Below are 19,069 nucleotides of genomic sequence, written 5' to 3'. Positions count from 1 at the left end.
AACATCAACATCGCTCTACTCTAATCTCTTTTTTGGTGAGCGTGCTTTACATAATACTTTTGTTTGTGTCGTGTAACTAATCTTACGTTTAAAATACATTTTGAGGTAGCATTTGCCATCTTTTACCTCTAACTTGGTGGTTTCGTTTGAAAATACTTTTCGCCTTACGGAAGCACGTCGTCATGTAACCTCTGTCTGCCGAATGACGTAACAGTTGTTGCATTTAACGCTACTTAAGTGTCTGCGGTTAACTGCTAAGGGTTTTTTGAAGGCTAAAGTCATGAAGAGATCAATAAAAGTAGCTTCTGGTGTGTTATTGACAGTCAGTTTTGGCGCGTCAGAATGTGTGGGAGAACGGCGTGCACGCTGGAGCCGGAAGAGCTCAGTCGCGCTTCTCGGTATCGGGACCGGAGAGGAGAGCAACATAGACCCCGGTGGAAGGATGGAGACTCCGACAAATACACACCCTCATACAACAAGAGTCCTCAGTCCTTCAGCCCTGTCCTGCTGTCCAACAGACACTTCAACAAGGCAAGAACATGCACCAGTCTAAACTTGGTCGGCATTTGTCAGCCATTTAAAGGAACAGTGCATGCGATATAAAAATTCTCTATCAATTTAAATGGCAGGATGGAGTAAATTATTTATAATTGTCTGGGGGGAACTTTTCCCTTTTATGACCTGTGTTACACAGGATGCCCCTGTAGATGAGTGTGTATTGGCAGCTATGCGCTGGGGTCTTGTCCCGGCTTGGTTCAAGGAAAGTGATCCCAACAAAATGCAGTACAGCACCTCTAACTGCCGCAGTGAGAGTCTTCTAGAAAAGAAGTCTTACAAGGTACAAGTGTCTTTCCCTTTAAATCCTACCTATCAATCCCTTTAAGACCCTGAAAGTGTTATTGTGATTATAATATCAAAAATATGCTTCACAGGATCCTCTTCTGAAAGGACAGCGCTGCGTTGTTATAGCTGATGGCTTTTATGAATGGCGACGACAAGAGAAGAGAAACAGCCCTTTTTCATTTATTTCCCACAAAGCCAAGAAGAGGAAGTGCCTAGTCAACATCGCACAAAAGAGGAGAATTCTCAAAGTCTGGAGGTTGGGCAACGTTTGACATTTGGGCGTAGAAGTGCATTTGTTCACTCATTCCCATCTTGAGTTTTCACCCTTTGTCTATTGCATCTACAGAGCGATCAAGACAGTGAATGGACAGGGTGGCGTTTGCTAACAATTGCCGGACTCTTTGACAGTTGGACTCCTCCTGGTGGTGGAGAGACTCTCTACACATACACAGTTATTACTGTAGATGCATCACCAAATATTCAAAGCATCCATGACAGGTTCAAATATGATCAATAGTAGCGTTTCATTATCTTGTGTAGAGTCCTCTGTGCTTGGTGTCATGGTGTTATCTCACAGGATGCCTGCTGTGCTGGACGGAGAGGAAGAAGTAAGACGGTGGTTGGACTTTGGAGAGGTGAAGTCACTGGAAGCCATGAAATTACTTCAGTCAAAGTCATGCCTGACCTTTCATCCCGTCTCGTCATTGGTTAACAATTCCCGCAACAATTCTCTAGAATGTTTGCAGCCTGTAAATCCCACGATAAAGAAGGTGAGAAAAAAAAAGTAGATTTATGTCCATTTGTATTTTTGCTTATTAGATGTTACCGGTAAGGCCATAACGTGTTTATCCTCTTAACATAACTGTTTTGAAAAGAATGATTATAATTTGAACGCACTAGGGATTTGAATACATCTTTAATCTTTTACATAGTTGCATCTCGCAGGAAAATCAGTCTATGTTTCAAACCATAGACATCACATTCCTGATTACTGCAAATATTTGTTTACCACTGTTTTTAACCCCCGCCCAGACCCCTCAACCTTCAGCCAGTAGTAAAATGATGATGAGCTGGCTGAAGACTGCCTCGCCCACCAAGAGGAAGGAACCTGATGAAGATACTGCTGCTAAAGGACCTGAAGGAAAGCTTGAATCAGAAAAGCAGACCAAGCCATCTGGGCCTCTCCGGCAATGGCTGCTGGGTACAGGTTCCCGTAAGAAACCAAGGACTTTGTAATAAAAACAAAAGCATTTGTAGATTGTCATGTCCTTCCTTATTTATAGTGGGCGAGCTTTCTTTTTTATTCAAATGAAGATGTTGAATGACAAATGTCATTACAAAATACTCAGTGTGAACACTTCAGAATGCTTTTGATGTTGTTCCTTTCATGATTTAATACAATGCAATAAATATTCACAGTTAGTTTTAGTGGATGGAGTGCATTTTTTTTAAACACAAACATAAATGGCATGAAACCATAAATAAATATAATTTAAATAAAAATTCAATGTACAAAAGTTTTATTCAACAGCTTCATTTTATTTCCATTATTACTTTGAAATACATTTACCTTCGACAATGTATATGGGTTTCAATAAATGTCATGAATAATTCAGTTTTACCCAGTTGTTGTCTAGTTGTGTTTATTTGTATATGCAATGCAGATAATAATAATTACAATTTTAATGAACAAAAAGAGTCAGGCAAAGGGCTTAGTTATACTGAGCACTTCAATTTTCCACCATCCTGAGCTAGTGGTAGAGGCCTGACAAGATATCAATAAAAAACAAGAGATGAGAGATGGCCTAAGCCACATCATGTTCATGGCAGACTCGCAGAGGTTTAGTCATGCTGAGGTTTGATAATAAAACAATACGGAAAACAGAATCTTCATAGCATGAATTGTAAAGAGATAGTCGTATTCAAATTATGTCTGAATTCACCATCACAGATTTAATCATGTTTTACATTTTTATGTTTACTGGATTAATGGGCTGCAGTGTTCAGATGCAACAGTGGGCGGGGTTAGGGGGCAGTGTTGGACTCCAGTACTTCAAGACTTGACATCCTGCCAACAGAAGCATTTTTGAATATATGACTGAGATGCAAATAAAGCATGTAGAATATGCTTTCTGTCAGGTCATCACTTTATTTTAAGCAAAATGAGAAGCAGTTGAGAGCGTCTGGAAGTTCTGGTATGTACAGCTTTAATGCACTGATACACATCCCGCTCACATCACACATGTTCCAATTACACTGCTGGACTGGATTAAACATAAAAAACATCCCAAGAGCCATTCAAGTTTTCCTTAGAGTTTAGTGGGACGATTCTTTAGAACTGGTGACAGGTGTCGGGACTGCGCAGAAAAATGTCTTCTTGATTACTGTGGGAGAGAGATTTAGCCTTTCAAGCATGTGGGTGTGTGGCTGTGAATGAAACCTGTGCAGGATACTGAATGACCAAGGCCAGTGATTATGTTAAGGTAAAGGGTGAGAAAAGACGAAGAAAGAGATGGGGTGAGTAAAAGAATGAGAGACAGAGAGAGAGTCAGACGCAAGGCCAGAGAGGCTGAGGGTGAAATGTTGCGCCGCCTGGAGGTCTTCAGCAGCTACAAGACTCTGCTATTGGTTTGGCTCTATCGTTCCGGTCTAGTTTGATTGGCTCGGGGAACTCATTGTATAACTCCACTTCGGTTTCCTACAAAATAGAAAAGAATATCTTGACGTTAAATCTTTAAATGCTTAGAAAGATACTATGGAATAAATACAAAAACAATATATTATAGAAATGTGTTTTGCTAGTCTCAGATGAAACATATTACTTGAAACTTTTTAGCCATTACAAATCACGTGTACCTATTTTAGCATACAGTACACGTACCTGTTTGAGTGCGTTGCGTGCGATGGTTTGAAAAGCCTGCTCTACGTTGATGGCTTCCTTTGCACTGGTCTCAAAGTACGGGATATTGTTCTTACTCTGACACCAAGCCTGTGCTCGCTTGGTTGTTACCTGAGGGCCAGAATGTGTGAATTTAATGAGGTAAAACTGCTTGTACGGTCGTAGGTCACTTCTTTAAAAACATAAATGCTGCAAGAACTAGAATGTAAGAAGGTTCACATCATTTGTTTCATATTTTAATCGCTATATTTTTCGACAATTTAAGCATGCAGGCATTTGTGCAAATCGCGAATTGCAAACAATACATGGTATAATTTATTACATATAACAAATGGCGTGGGTGAGTTATGTGTCAAAGTATAACACTCACTTTTATGGCCATTGTAAAAAGTCTGAGCACTGAAAATAGTAATGCTTGTCTTAAGAACAAAGACAGATTAGTCAGTTCATATTACCAAAAACAGCTGTATTCTGGATGTGTGGAAAGGGTGTAGATAACACTTTATTAGCTCCCTGGCTACCTCATTTTCTAACTATCTGGTTTTAGTTAACCAACCTTTTTTTTCAAAATAAAGTTAAACAGACACTCTGTTATGACCTGGATGAATATAAACCTTCCTAGATATAAATACAACCTACAAATAAAACACCCACAGAAGTGGTTACATCACACCACCCACCTGCCTATTCTCCAGATCAATTTTGTTGCCCAGCACCACGAATGGAAAGTTTTCTGGGTCACGCGGACTGGCCTGGATGAGGAACTCGTCCCTCCAGCTGTCCAATGTCTTAAAGGTGTTGGGGGCAGTGACGTCAAACACCAACACGCAGCAGTCGGCGCCGCGGTAAAAAGCCACACCCAGCGACTGGAACCTCTCCTGACCAGCTGTGTCCCATATCTTGAGGATGATACAGAATTATGCAAACATTCAAGTTAACTGTAAAAACATTCAATCAGCTTTCCATAAACAGCAATTTCATGAGTTTATATGGTCTAAGGCTAAATTTATTTTGAATATTTACTGTGTGAACGATCTTATTTTATTACAGACCGCTTTATATTTCTATATCAATTTCAACTATTTAAAACCACGTCCCAATAATTTACAGTCATATACATTTGATGTACAATAACAATTTGCATAGTTGTGCTTGCTACATAAACTGAAGCTCAACATGTGCAAAACAGATGGAGTCAAAGCCCTGGACAACGGCTATAAAAAACACAATATTATAACAGAAAATTGCAGTCAATTCATGCCTTATTTCCTGCTCTTTGTTTTTCAACGCATTTTTTGTATTTTAAAATAAAAGAAATATTCCCCGATGTGGTGTGGTTAGCCTTTTTGCGAAATAATTAATTAAATAAACAACTTAAACGTGTTTTGTACATTGTGTACCATAGCAATCTTATTTTAATGGTTTAATTGAAACCGTGGGGCCATTAAAAGCAAATCTTGTACAAATACAGCACCCCAGACATCACTCCAGACTATATTATTGTTTTTTAGTTATCTAACTCTTTGTGAGGAAGCAGGAAATGAAAATGCTTTAGGCACTTTTATTATCAGGACGTCATGTACTTTCAGAACTATTTGTCTATTTGAACTATGGTGTGCAACCATCTCTACCTGCATTGTGACAAGTCGGTCATCCACCATCACTTCTTTTGTCAAGAAATCTGCACCTATAGTAGCTTTATACTGATTACTGAACTTCTTATTCACATATTGGTTCATCAGAGACGTCTTCCCGACCCTGTAGAGACAAACAGAGAATGCTGTAAATACTGCTAAGTAGTACAGGGAACTGAGAAGAGCAATGTACGGAAAAAGATAAGAAAGTAAAATATATACGGTAAAGAAAAGAGTGGAACTGAAACTACTTTCTTTGAGCATTTAAGAGTATCTTACACCCACAAACTCTTCATTCCTCACCCTGCACGCCATCTATCCAACACATATTTGAGTTGTTGCCTTAAAGGGGTCAAATGAAACAGCTAAAACGAATATAATGACGTATACACGATTTAAGGTTCAAAAACGCTGTATTTTCCAAATACCGTGCATGAGTGTAGCGCCTCTTTGCCCCACCGCTCTGAAATGCACAGATTTTATACAAAGCTCATCGCTCTGAAAAGCGGGGTGTGTTGTGATTGACCAGTTAACCAGTTTGTAGAGATTGGTCAAATACTGCAAGCTTGTGAAGGAAATTTAACGGCTCTTAACATATTTGGAACGTCAGGCTACAAAGCAATTGTACTGACAGGTCGCCCACCTTACTTGCGTATACATTTGGGCGGTCTGAGTCACGAACTAACGTAGATTTGTGGGGGTGTGGTTACACAAGGCATTTCAGGCAGATCTGGGTGAGCATTCGCTTTTAGATAGAATGCATCTTTTGTTCATAAACCTTAATTTTTGCAAATTTATGTGTCCAATACATGCATTAGCAACTTATAACACACCTAAGACACAGAAAAACACATTTGTACTAGGGAAGTAAACAAACTATATAAGAAATACTTGTTTATATTGTTGGTCATGCTGTGCATTCATAAGGTAAAGTGTAATTGCCGGAATTTCTAGCCATATTCATACATGTCTTTCTACAGTTTAGAGCTGAATATCTAAACGCTTATGAGACATGCCCGTGCATCTTCTCTCTACACTGGAATGCAATAACTGGATTGGGTGGTTTAATTAGCTTAATTTTTGCCGAAGGAATGAGATAACATATTTACAAAACCTGCTCTGTAGAGCAGTTTGGCCGTTTAGGGCTACTGTAAAAACAACATGGTGAATTCCATGCACGAGGACCCGAGGTGTATGGATAGAAATAGCTCTTTCTAAGGCATAAAATCATAATGCTTCATTATGTACGGCCTTTATTCACATTTACGGTCATAATTCACATCTAAAGATATAGTTACGTAAATATAGTTAATTTACTATGAACTAACACGAGTAACTGTATTGACATAAATTAACATTAAAAATGATACATAAATTCTGAGAAACTATATATATGTCATTGTTATTTCATGTTAGTTAATGCATTTACGAATGTTAACAAATACAACCTTATTGTGAAGTGTTACCACTTTTACTTTAAAAGTATGAACTTTTAGCTTTCAGATAGTTTGCACAGTAAAAGTATTTGCTTCTTCAAATTCGTCCCTTTTTAACCAGGCGATTACATCACACGGCGTCTTTGGCTGGTGCATTGTTTCATGCACCGTGACAGCATTTTTAAAACAGCACGTCAAGTTAAAAAAGGTTCGGCCCAGTTGTTAAGCGCTTTCTTTAGACTGTTGTACTTAATAAGTAGTGGTTCAGAGTGTAAATAAGAGTAAATAAAAGTAACATGTTAATGTTGGGTGAACTAATTCTTTAAAAGTGATAGTTCACCCCACAAAAATTCTGAAAATTCTGTCATTTCATACCTGTATAAATTTTCAATTCTGTGACATCATTGACTGCCAAGTCAGGTGCCCAAGAACTGTCTGTGTTCCTAAATTCTTCAAAATATCTCACTTTGTGACAGAACAACAAAATATACAACATTTGTTATTCCTACTATGGTAGTGGATGATGTCACAGAACTGAAAATTCTTCCAAATATCTTTCTTTGTGTTTAACAGAACAAAGAAATTTCTATAGGTTTGAAACAACCCGAGGGCGAGTAAACGATGACAGAATTGATTTTTGGGTGAGCTATCCCTTCAACATGTTTTGCATTACAAAACACTTCTGACCACCCTATGACTTTCTTTGCACACTGTGAATGAAAAAACGTGCAGTTTGTAAATGCATCAGATGGTGTGTGGGGTAAGGAGAACTGTCCCATATAACATAATCCTAAAATGCGGAAGTAAAACCCACCACCATGTTGAAATGTGGAAACTCACCCGGAGTCTCCAAGGATGATCACCTTGAGTAGAACTTTCTTCCTTGATGTCATAGTGTCACAACTGTGGGGGAAGAAGCGCACATTTCAACAGCAAAGCTCATTCAAATTGAAAGGAAGTGAAAGTGAAAACTGTTTATACTCGAATAGGTTTTTTCAAGGACATTTGATGCAAAACGTAAATGACTACATTATAAAATGCCATTCATGCATTTTAACTTACTCTGCAGTGAGCAACAAAAGCCTTTTTGTTTTTACAACAGACCAAACCCATGATTCTGCTCGTACCCTCAAATTGGTCATGTGCACCGTTACTACCGAAGTCACGAGAATCAAAGTCACAAACGACATGCACACGCCTGCTGCCGTTCGTTCACAGACTTCCTTTTTAAGACGTTGCTCACTACAAACATTTGTTTTCAATCAATACAGGCCCATCTACTGAGGTACAGATCTATACACAGGCCAGGAAATGGAGAGAGATCATAGAGGATGGATCATTACTAAGACTCCGGGAACTATACCCAAGATGATGATGTTACTCGGAATGCTTGTAAAACAATAAGTTATAAACAAAATACCAGAAGGTCTTTCCTGCCAGATCTCAGGTCATGTGGCATACTGATGATAATCATGTAGACTGCTACATTAAGAGAAAAATATCATCAACTGTGGGCTGGGTTTTGACATGAACCTTTTAAAACATTACTTCACAATTAAATCACAGTGTAGGGAAGATAGAGCTCAATGGTTTTTAAAGCAATTACATTAAAATGGCTTTGACGTTTAAGGGATAATTCACCTAAAAGTGAAAATTCTCTCATCATTTACTTGCCTTAGAGTTGTTCCAAATCTGCATAATTTATATATTTATTTGTTCATATAATTGGAAGAATGCTTACAACCGAACTGATTTTGCACCCCATTGACTCCTTCCCATAGTAGGAAAAATACCTTTTCCCCCTTTTTTTGTTCTGTTGAACACAAAAGAAGACATTTTTAAGAATGTAGGACAGCAAACAGTTCTGGGGCACTTTTGACTACCATTGTATTCGTTCCTACCATGATAGTCAATAGAGGGCAAAATCTGTCTGGTTATTAGCATTCTTCCAAATATCTTCTTCTGTGTTCTTCAGAACAAAGACATTTGTATAGATTTGGAACAACTCGAGGGTGAGTAAATGATGACAAAATTTTAATTTTGGGTGAACTTTCCCTTTAACCTTTTATATAGAAGCGTGAAGCATTGGAGTGCACATAAAATTGGCTAAAGGCATACATGTCTTATAAAGGACTTTCTATAAATGTGAAAAAAACAAATGAAACACTTTCTTAGAAAAACACAACTAGCCGTAATTTTAATAAACAAGGTTTTATTGCATCCCTCACAAAAACACTCTTCGAATGAAAAAAACAAACATTAGCTATTTCAAGTCCCTCGGAGAAAATGAGTACACAGAACAGAACTTCACAGAGAGATTCAATATGGACCTGGCCATTACTAAGCATTGTCAAAACCCAGCCTCTGTGAACTGACAAACTTTCAACTCAAAATAAACAAAACATCGTGAAACAAATTTCAGGAGGTAAACAACATACTTTATTCCAAAACCAGGATGACAGAAAGAGCAATACCAGTACGGTGGTAAACAATTACCATTCCGTTGAACTAGAAGAGAACACTCTCTGATGCAGGAAATACTGTAAAGAAAACAACAGCTGATCCTGAACTCTCAAGTCAACACACTTTAAACGTCCTCACATCTGCCGAGAGTCTTAAGATCTCCTTCACAAAGTGCTTGATACTGTTTATCATCATAACGTAAAGTCACAATCCTGGAACACTTGTACTTTCTTCTGAAGTACTTGCATTACCTAAGAGACACTGTCAACGAACCAAAATGAAAAGAAACGATCATAAACAAAAGGAGACTATGAAAAATATGTGAAAAATAAAATAAAAAATGATGATCTCTTTCATCAGATCGCCCCACATTGTTTCACCATCACCGCACAAAACAAATGGGAACAAATATTGAATAAAAAAATACTGTGTATCCTGGATATCCAAAAAACACTACAGACAGACTCACATAAAATCACAAAAATAATGTCTCTGTAATATTCATAAGACTCTTGTCTTTGCCTTGCGAGTTGACTATCTACATTGCTTTTAACAGCACCATAAACACGTGATTTACAGTTGAGCTGACCTAGAACATATATGACCTAGCTACAATATCTAAACATGTTGTCTGGGTAGGTCTCTGCACAGCCCAAGACTGTAACTGCCAGCATTTTTTACGACTCCGTATTTAATCTGGAACCCATGATACTCGCTAAAATCGGATCACATGGTACAAAGCACTTTCCCATAGTGAATAGGAACAGCCACACATTTCACAACTGACCAACAGCCTTTGAACATATTCACACAATTGAACTATTACGGGCGCTTGGATCATAGCGTTATGAAGCCATTAGATGTCTTTAATTTCACCATCACTTCTTTCGCAATACTAGACGAGTGTTCACGCGACAGTTATTATGTTGTCAACAGTCAGACAGAAGTGAATGTCGCGTGCTGGTTGTGCAATCAGCTGATCTGACGTGAGAGTCAACAGTCCGACTCTCGTGGTCTGCGATGATAGATATCAGAAGAAAGTGCACTTCTTGTTAACTCAATACACCGAATGGTTAAATTCGAGGAAAAGGGGTCAGTTTTATAAAAAGACAATCCATTGCTATTGTCAGGCCTGTCAATGTAACTAGAAACACCTGACCGGTCAGGGCCTGACCGGCCTGAAAATAAATAAGCTACTCAATTTAAACCAGAACGCAGTGGTTTACACAAGACAACCATATTTCTATACTGTCTCTTTAAAGCATGACGGCCAGCTCGTTTGCTAACGTCAGTTAGCTGACACCGAAGTAAATCACCATCTACATTCATAAACACACGACCAGCCCCTGTTTCACACGCTACAATCATACGTCTCGACATCTTCACTTACCTGGTTTATAAAGTAGGAGATCTAGCGAATATCAGTCTGTATTTGTTCAAGTAGCCTGTGAGCTAAAATTCTGCCGTGTCCTTTCACAAGACTGATGTTTATGGTGCAAAACAAAAAACAACACGCGTCCCTGTTGCGGCAGTTTGACTCGTTTCCGCTCGTGTAGGGGTGAATTAATCCGGAACGGGGAATACAGATACGAGTGCTGAAACCGTCGCTGCCACTCGTTTAACTGACGGGTCTTTTCTCTTTCTGTTTCGGGATCTGTTTTAACTTCCTCCAAAACAACCCTGTGATGGGCAACGATGTCATCACGCAGGGAACGTCATCGCGTAGGCACGGTACACGCCCGGTACTGAGAATGATACACGAGCCGTCGAATCTGCATAACATTTATGAGATCTAAACAAAAGTATCACAGCTGTTTTTAAAGCTGATCAACAAATGTAAGTGATATAACATTTGCCAGACAGGCCTTGAACACATGCACACGCTTTTCTCTTCTTTTATTAAAATGGCCCGTTATTCCCTGTTATATTTTCGTCCTAAATGTTATAATGGCTCTCTCTGCAGGATTTTGGCGGTACTGAACGTTCAATGTGTTACGTTATGAGAGATCCAAATAAATACATATTTGTGTATTTATTTATTTAAAATAATATATAAACAATTTACTTTTATATTAACCGACATAGCACATGTAACACAACAGTAGCAAAATGTTTCATAAAGCTTGATGAATAATAGTTAAGAATAAAAGCCGTTTTATTACTTCAGGTATATATATATATATATTTGTGTACATATACCAGATACTTTATTTTCCAAGTACATAAGTACAAAACATAACCAGAGAAAGTATTTACTTCTCAATGAAATAAGAAGGGAAATAAACACATTGTACACAAGGAAACGCACAGTTTATGTGCTTTATTTAAATCAGATTTTTAAAAGAATTTATAAAAAATAAAAAAATCCGAGTTCTTATGACGTCACTCCGAAACGCCCGCCCCCAACATGGCGGCGCCCTTGATGAACGTGTAGTTTTTGTAGAGGCGTCTCACTGTCGTACATTACATGTTGCTTTGACGACTAATGGGAGGGATACTATCGCGTGCAGTATGGATAGACGATCGTTCACAGCTTCTCTTGTGGTAATGTGCATTTGATACTAGCGCGTGATCATTTATTTTCTAAGTATTATTAAGGAATCTATTTGATCTTATTGATAAACAGCAACCTTCTTGATGACATTACCTGTGAAAGTCATGGAAATGCTCCCATAATAATGTCTGCGATAACAGTGTCTTCTGTATGTAAATGCAGGCGTATCTGGGGGAGTTTACGTCATGTTTAAGTATTCGAAAACTTTGAAGGGGGTTTTGATTTTTTGAGGGTGTTAAATTAATCTTCACTTGGAGATGGGTCTGTTTTAGGTTAGATAGATTATTTTACGGTTATGTTTGCTATATTACTTTTATTATTGTATTCATTTAAACAAGATATTTTGCAAAATTGACTTTTTTGTTAACAGATATGTCTACTCAAATGACTGAATATATTAACACAGTGATCTCTGAAGTGCCTCTGGTTTATGCTTGACATTCATAGCTTTGGACAATTTGACTTGAATTGTTTAAAAACAAATAAAACAGTCTGTACCTGCTGCATGTTTGTTATACTGTAAACCACATATGAAGAACATTGTACAGTATTCATGTCTTGGCTCCTGTTTCTGTTTGTTGTAATGATGCATTGGATTATTAACGTTTGATCAGTTAATGTATTCTTCGCTTCTAGGCAGGGGGCTGTGCAGGAATGTGTGTAGACCTCACTCTCTTCCCTCTTGACACCATAAAGACAAGATTACAGAGCCAGCAGGGCTTCTACAAGGCAGGAGGTTTCCGAGGCATCTATGCAGGGGTCCCATCTGCAGCTATAGGCTCTTTTCCCAATGGTAAAAGTTCAACACTTTTAAACAATAATCGTGAATAATGTTTATCTATGTATACATAACTGGACAAATGTTTTTGTGAACAGAAAATGGATCTTATTATTATTAGTTATTATATTTTTTCTTAATACATTGTAAAGTTTTACAAATGCAACAGACATTGTGGCCTTCTGTCTGTAATGCTCAGCATTAACAAATAAATACACATATGCCATTAACTGCACATTCTTTAACTAGTTACCCAATTGTGGTCTCAAGCAAAGTGATTCTGCTTGGTTCTAGCTGCTGCATTCTTCGTCACCTATGACAGCACCAAGTCTCTACTCGCTGGCTCCACTGCTTCACACTTGACCCCCATCACTCACATGCTGGCTGCTTCATTAGGAGAAATTGTAGGTTTTCTGTTCTCTTCTTCTTCTTTTCCTTATATTCATAATTCTTTAAACATTGCAATCCAAAAATACCAACATACTGCTATTTGGCTAATTTGATCTAATCTAATGCAGTCAGGACTGTGTCTAACACATTTGCCTTTTTAATCTATTCCATAGTAATCGGCAAACACCTTGTTCTTGATTTTTTTTTATTTTCTTGCTTTGTCCCACATGTGTGCGGTGTAGCATAAGGGCAGTTTCACACTAGCACTTTCAGTGTTTCCCACAGGATTTTGAGAGACTGTGGCGCTGATGAGGTCACACAATAATTAGCATATTTGTGACGTCATCACGTGAGTTTGGTGTAGTGTTGGCACTGGAAATCTGTTTCACTTATAGTCGCCGATCTATAACCCTTATATTGTATTTTAATGCAACTGAATGCTATTTTTATAAGAATAAAATATTGATCCAACCAGCTGATACTTTAACTGCTGCTAAAATCCTGATTTATAAACGTGACATCGTCTGACAAAATCACAAAACATTTACATTGAAGAGCGAATATATGAGGTGATTTTGTCTATATTACTTGTTTGTCTCATGCAGCGCACAGCCTTTTAGGCTGTTGCTCTTTGCATCAATGTGTAGTTGCGTTATGAGCGCTATTTTATTTTAAATGCAAGTAATTGTTTTATTGTAGATCACGTTTAGCGGAGACAATCTGGCAGAAATATGGGAGCACACACTGTTTCTGTTACAGGGAGTTACAATTACAGAAAGCGCGCGTGCACACACAGCACCGTAGGGAGGACGAGAGCTCGCACACAGACTGAGAAGAGGTGTGTGGGAAACTATGCTAACCTATCGTTAAGTCATGATAAACTCAATCAGCCATCTTCTGTGTCAATAACAGAGTCAACAGTGACTGTTGACGTTTACGCGGAAAGGCAAGTACACGGGGGAACGCATGTTGAAAACACAGCCACATTTTAATTTGTTCACTTATTTGATTAAAACGTGTTTCACTCACTTTGCTGACGAGTGTGACTGACGGTTCTCAAGCAGAGACTTGTAATGTCATATCTTTTTTCTGTTCGTCTTCTGAGTTCTCATGAGCATTTGCAGTACATTTGTAAGACAGGCATAAGTGCCGTTATGTCCTGGGGCTTTGAAACAAAACCAACGGTTCAAAAACATTAATGTATAAAAGTGAAGAGAGTAATGCATTTTGCCGCAACCTCCTGCATCATTGCTACTAAGCAAAAGGGTAAACAGCTGCTGGCCTGATGACGCATACGAACCGCGGTTCAGATCCAAACAATATGATAATCACAGTCAAAGTCTGTTTACGGACATGTTTGCAACGTCTCTGGGCAGCCTTTTACATCATAGCAAGTCCACAGTCCCTATCTACTTGAATGGGGGAAGACAGATATTTCTTAAATCCTTGGCAATATTTAATTGCAAATTTCAGTTTAATATTTAAACATGACATGAACTGTATCATATCTCTGGTTTGCTATGCTTGAAATGCGCTCAAAATCACCTTTTCGAAGTTGCTTCATTTGGTGCGCCGTCGCACAGACTGGCAAGCGCCTCAGGAGTGCCCCGTCCCAGAGTATCTTAAGTCTTTATTGATTGACGATTGGCTTGTTTTACTGGAAGTCGGGACTTCCTTCGCTAAAGCGGCCTCATTGAGTGGAGTGGCAGTGGCGCATCTTGTTAATATTAATATTAAGAAAATCTTGTTATTATGAATATCTTTGATGCAGTTCAGCTGTGGGAGGGGTAGCAATTAAACTAGGGTTCAGGCCAATCAAACCAAATTTGAAACCACCCTTAGATGATAATAAATTAAACTTGTTGTAGATTTGTATGCCTAGTTCAAATCTCAGGGTATCGCCCGAAATGACAGCATAACCAATCAGAATGAAAGGAAATCATTTCATCAGAACCAAACGATCATTGTTTTCATGACCGATCATCGCTGCGCGTCCAAGTACTTTATTAAACGGCTCTTAGGAATGGTTGATTCTGATTGGACAGTCGAGACATTTGCAGGTTCACAACCAGATCACAACCCCTCACATAAAATAACACACAGTAACCCGGATGCAGCAAATCATTTTGATAGTTTTTTTTCACAAATTAAATATAAATATGTCTTTTAATAACATATATGACATTATATTTACAATAGTTAAACCAAATTGTCTGTTCGTGACATTTGAACATCGTTTCTTAGCTTAAAACATAAAGTAAACGGCTTTTCCACACAGATGGTCTGCATTCGGTAAAAATGTAATAAAAGATTAAAAAAAGAAAAAAAGAAAAATGTAAAAAAAGAAAAATCTAATAAAAGATTTCAAATTCACATTTCATGTACAGTTTTTTCTCATAATAATAATATGTTGTGCAAGGAGCCGACTGTTATCGTGAAATAAGCCCATTCAGTATGATACAAGACCATCCGATTCGTGTCGGCTGCTGATCACACTGTCGGGGCTTATTTCTGCGATAACAACCTGCTGCATTACATGCACAACATTAGCCCTTACTTAGTACACGGGTACTTGTGCCCTTCCTACTATTCCATCGAATTTCACCCCAAAATCAATGCAGAAAATGTAAAATGTAATGTAAACATAATTACATAATCCTTTTTATAAATTGAAGTCAATGGACAAAGTGTAGTGTGTTTTTATAAATATATACGTTATATAATAACATATACAAACCACATACAGAGTATTTTTTTTACTGGTGTCATACATAATAATCATTAATTGATGAATATAATGTAAATATAATTTCCTAGAAGATTAGAGGCAGTATTAAAATGAATCCCCTGTTTTTCCATACTCTTTTCTATGCCGTGGAAAGCACACTGTGTGAAATATGACTTTTCGCCTGCAGCTGGAACAGCTATCATTACCTACTAATTGCAGCCATTAAACATAGCCCCAAAATAAAAGTCAGGTGAACAGGTTAGCCTCTACCAATACCCTGGACATTTCAATATGAGGTGAAGATGAAGTCAGTCGGGTCTGTTGAAAACCCTTGGCCTCCTGTAGGATTTGCACTCTTCAAAAGAGGATTTTTTTTATAGCAGAGCCTCGGCCGAATCCCTGTGTGATTTGGGAACACGTTGCCATGTTCAAAGCCTGTAAACCCAGAGCTTAGCCATGAAAGTCTTCCTCTTCAGCTGTATGGAACAGAAAACAAAGTCATTTTACTTATGTTGCTTCTGATATTTTTGAGTTGTTTTAATTCATTTGTTCACAGTTATATCACAGTGTTAGATTTGTGGTCATCTAGGCATTTTGCACAATCGCTTGGAATATGCAAAGCTTTCCTATTCATCTTTCCCCACTACTATTCAAGTTATAGAAAGAAGGTGTTGCTTTAAACGAAACAAGGAGTCTGACTTTATTCTCAACTTCACCAGCCTCTCCAAATTCCAGCCCTACTCTTTGTGTAGTCGTATGACAAATCTGGATCAGTCTCGTCTTGCTCCATGATTGTGTAATATAACACTGCCATTTCTCTTCTTTCTCACTTCAGCGTTGTGATGTCACTGTTAGCACGTGTACAGGCTATAAAGAATGCCTTGCCTGATGGTGTCTGTCAGGGCCAGAGCAGGCTGTTATCTAGCCATTATATCAGATTTATCTTCATTCCCATTCGCCCAACACGCTCTCCGAAAGCTCATTTGTCAAGCTGAAGGAGCACTTTTCCTGCATTTATAAACCTTGTCTCTGCCTGCTGTGGCTGCATGAAAAACACAGCGTTGTGTGAATGGTGGAGCGGCTGGCACCCCGCTAAATTTGGCACAGCAAATAATCCACGCATTGCCCGTGAGAAAAAGGTTGCCAGTGATTTATTGTACAAATCAAGCCGAAGCTTTGTACCGTGGCTCATTTTCACCCCCTCCCTTGCCCTTACCTGGCAAGTCCATTACATGTCAAAAAATAGACAGGCAGTCCAAATGTGAAGTGCTGGATTAACATGTTTTCGCTGCATATGCAATGGTATTATTAAGGGACGGGACGGGCGATGTGTCAGCCAGATATTAGTTTGTGCTTTTCCTGCAGATTGGAGGGCCCCAGGTGGGATGCTGTTGTTTTTTGTAGGATAACTTGTCGACGATTGTTCCAGATGCCTGTCGGATTTCCAGCTTCCTAAAGCTCTGTGGTTGCCGTGCGTCCACGAGTTCAGAAGCGGTTTGGAATTTTCCAATCTGGAATCACAGATGTGAGAGTGACCTGATGCACAAGTGCTATTTAATGCTGACAGCTGCACTGAATGATGATCACCACCCATGATGTTACGTGTCATTTGCTTTTTAGGGGGATATGCAGTTGATATGAAATGAACATGCAGGATGTTTTTCTATAAACATTCTTCAAGTGAATTATGTCAACATTTTTAAATCTGTCAAAGTAATGAAATTATATATTTAAAGGATTACTTCACCCAAAAATTATAATACTGTCATCATGTACTCCCCTCCGAGTTGTTCCAACTCTGTATACATTTCTTTGTTGTGATGAACATAGAGATAGATATTTGGAAGAATGCTTATAACTGAACAGATTTTTCCCCCCATTGACTCCAATAGTAGGAAATATTACTCAGGACTGGGGCTCTTTGACTACTATTGTATTTTTTCCTACTATGGTAGTCAAAGGGGGGCAAAATCTCTCATTCTCCCAAATATCTTTCTCTGTCTTCAAAGAAATTCATACAGATTTGGAACAACTCGAAGGTGAGGAAATGATGACAGAATTTTCAGTTTTGGGTGAACTGTCCCTTTAAACTAAATACCCCACAACTGCAAATACACACACTTAATTTTTAGATTTCATCAGCCCAGTTTTCCCCTTCACTGCTCTCTGTAAATCACCAGGAAATGCACAATGTCGGTAATTGATCAGGTATAATCTCTCTCCATCAACTCCCCTGTGAGATGATACCAAATTGCCGCGATGCGCACTCGCGCCCACCAATTCAATTACTGCAAGAATTACTTGTCATATCCACTTCCCTCTGCATTTAGTGGCGTAATTTTGATCCTTTTGAGAATTACACGAGGAGACGTGATGTTCAGTGTATCGTAAATGTTAACCCAGTGAAAAAAAGAATGTAATGAGCTCTGTAAAATAGGTCCTGTCAGTTTTTGTATTAGACTGATGCGGGTAGCCTCCGTTTTTTACCACTGGGTGGCACTCTTGCTACATGCATTTGCTTTTATATATTTCAACCTTTGATACTTTTTGCAGGTGAAAAATCAATTTAACACTTCCTTAGCTGTAATACTCTGCTTAAGTGTCAGTCGTGTTTGTTTCCCAGAGTGCTTGGAAAGCACTACTTTGATCAGCTTGCAGTCAAATATAAACTTTCGCATATTTGTGTTGGACTGTTTCGCAGTTTCCTTAAAGTCTTCACACATGCTGTTCTGTAAGCCAGGTGGCCATTCGTTGAGCGCACCGACCCACTGTCGGGCTCACACAGAGCGCAAAGTACCATAGCTTGTTCACACAAGCCGTGCTTATATGCATTGAAGCGGCTCTTAGATGAGCGAATACAGCAGCACCCCACGCCCGCACTCTCATTCAGAAAAGATTACTTTGAGCACCACACATCCAGTGTGAGTCTGGGGGTGAGGCGGGGGCCCTTTAAATTCCCTGTGGTTGTGGAGATTGCTTTCCATCCTCGGTTCGCAGAACTTCACACTGGTATTTCGGCCCCCAGGATGGGGAGGATAAGATGCATAGCATCGGTTGTGCAGTTTCAGAGGGGATGTGACCGTAAAGAATAGAGCTTGAATAAAAGCACGGTTCATCTACTAGCAAAAGGATGTTTGGTGGGATTTCATATGAAGTTGTGTGTTTGAGAACCTGCTTATTGTCTGATTCATGCAAATTTTGTCTTGGGGAATTCTCCTTCAGTGAATGCACCAAAGATGCTGTAATCGCATTTTTTTTTTTACATTCTTTGTCTTTGAAAGGCGTTAGCTTAATCCAGTACTGGCTCTTGGTTAAATTATGATAATTATGAAGTCCTTATTAAA

General features: G+C 38.7%; 3 protein-coding genes across 3 annotated transcripts in view; 2 read left to right on the top strand and 1 right to left on the bottom strand.

Moving 5' to 3' along the window:
* The first annotated feature begins 46 nt into the window (after nt 1-46).
* On the top strand, nt 47-2,464 carry hmces (5-hydroxymethylcytosine binding, ES cell specific). Its single transcript, XM_056734797.1, is given in 7 exon segments — nt 47-531; nt 695-838; nt 933-1,002; nt 1,005-1,099; nt 1,190-1,341; nt 1,421-1,613; nt 1,876-2,464. Coding segments are annotated over 7 exon segments (1,047 nt in total). The 5' UTR covers nt 47-342; the 3' UTR covers nt 2,080-2,464.
* A 498-nt stretch (nt 2,465-2,962) lies between these two features.
* On the bottom strand, nt 2,963-10,975 carry rab7a (RAB7a, member RAS oncogene family). Its single transcript, XM_056734798.1, has 6 exons — nt 10,666-10,975; nt 7,653-7,715; nt 5,374-5,500; nt 4,423-4,641; nt 3,725-3,853; nt 2,963-3,541 (listed from the first exon to the last, which is right to left on the bottom strand). The coding sequence occupies exons 2-6, from the start codon at nt 7,703-7,705 to the stop codon at nt 3,446-3,448; spliced, it is 624 nt and encodes a 207-aa protein (XP_056590776.1). The 5' UTR covers nt 7,706-7,715; nt 10,666-10,975; the 3' UTR covers nt 2,963-3,445.
* Nucleotides 10,976-11,688: 713 nt separating this feature from the next.
* The window catches only part of slc25a26 (solute carrier family 25 member 26), a 40,136-nt gene continuing 32,755 nt past the window's right edge, over nt 11,689-19,069 (top strand). The window contains exons 1-3 of the mRNA XM_056735393.1: nt 11,689-11,819; nt 12,466-12,622; nt 12,902-13,011. Of these exons, the coding sequence (XP_056591371.1) occupies nt 11,787-11,819; nt 12,466-12,622; nt 12,902-13,011 (300 nt within the window). The 5' untranslated portion in view covers nt 11,689-11,786. The remainder of the gene's footprint in view (nt 11,820-12,465; nt 12,623-12,901; nt 13,012-19,069) is intronic.

The sequence above is a fragment of the Triplophysa dalaica genome, chromosome 21 (assembly GCF_015846415.1).
Source record: "Triplophysa dalaica isolate WHDGS20190420 chromosome 21, ASM1584641v1, whole genome shotgun sequence".
NCBI lineage: Eukaryota > Metazoa > Chordata > Actinopteri > Cypriniformes > Nemacheilidae > Triplophysa > Triplophysa dalaica.
The sequence above is the reverse complement of the archived record's forward strand: the minus strand, read 5'-3'. Positions and strand labels throughout refer to the sequence as shown.

Excerpts from the sequence above, each read along its gene's own strand:
- rab7a (XM_056734798.1), bottom strand. The coding sequence starts at position 7,705 with ATGACATCAAGGAAGAAAGTTCTACTCAAGGTGATCATCCTTGGAGAC. Across the intron at positions 3,854-4,422 it reads TTGATCTGGAGAATAGGCAG|GTAACAACCAAGCGAGCACA; the intron begins GTGGGTGGTGTG and ends TCTGGCCCTCAG. Across the intron at positions 3,542-3,724 it reads CACGCAACGCACTCAAACAG|GAAACCGAAGTGGAGTTATA; the intron begins GTACGTGTACTG and ends TCTATTTTGTAG.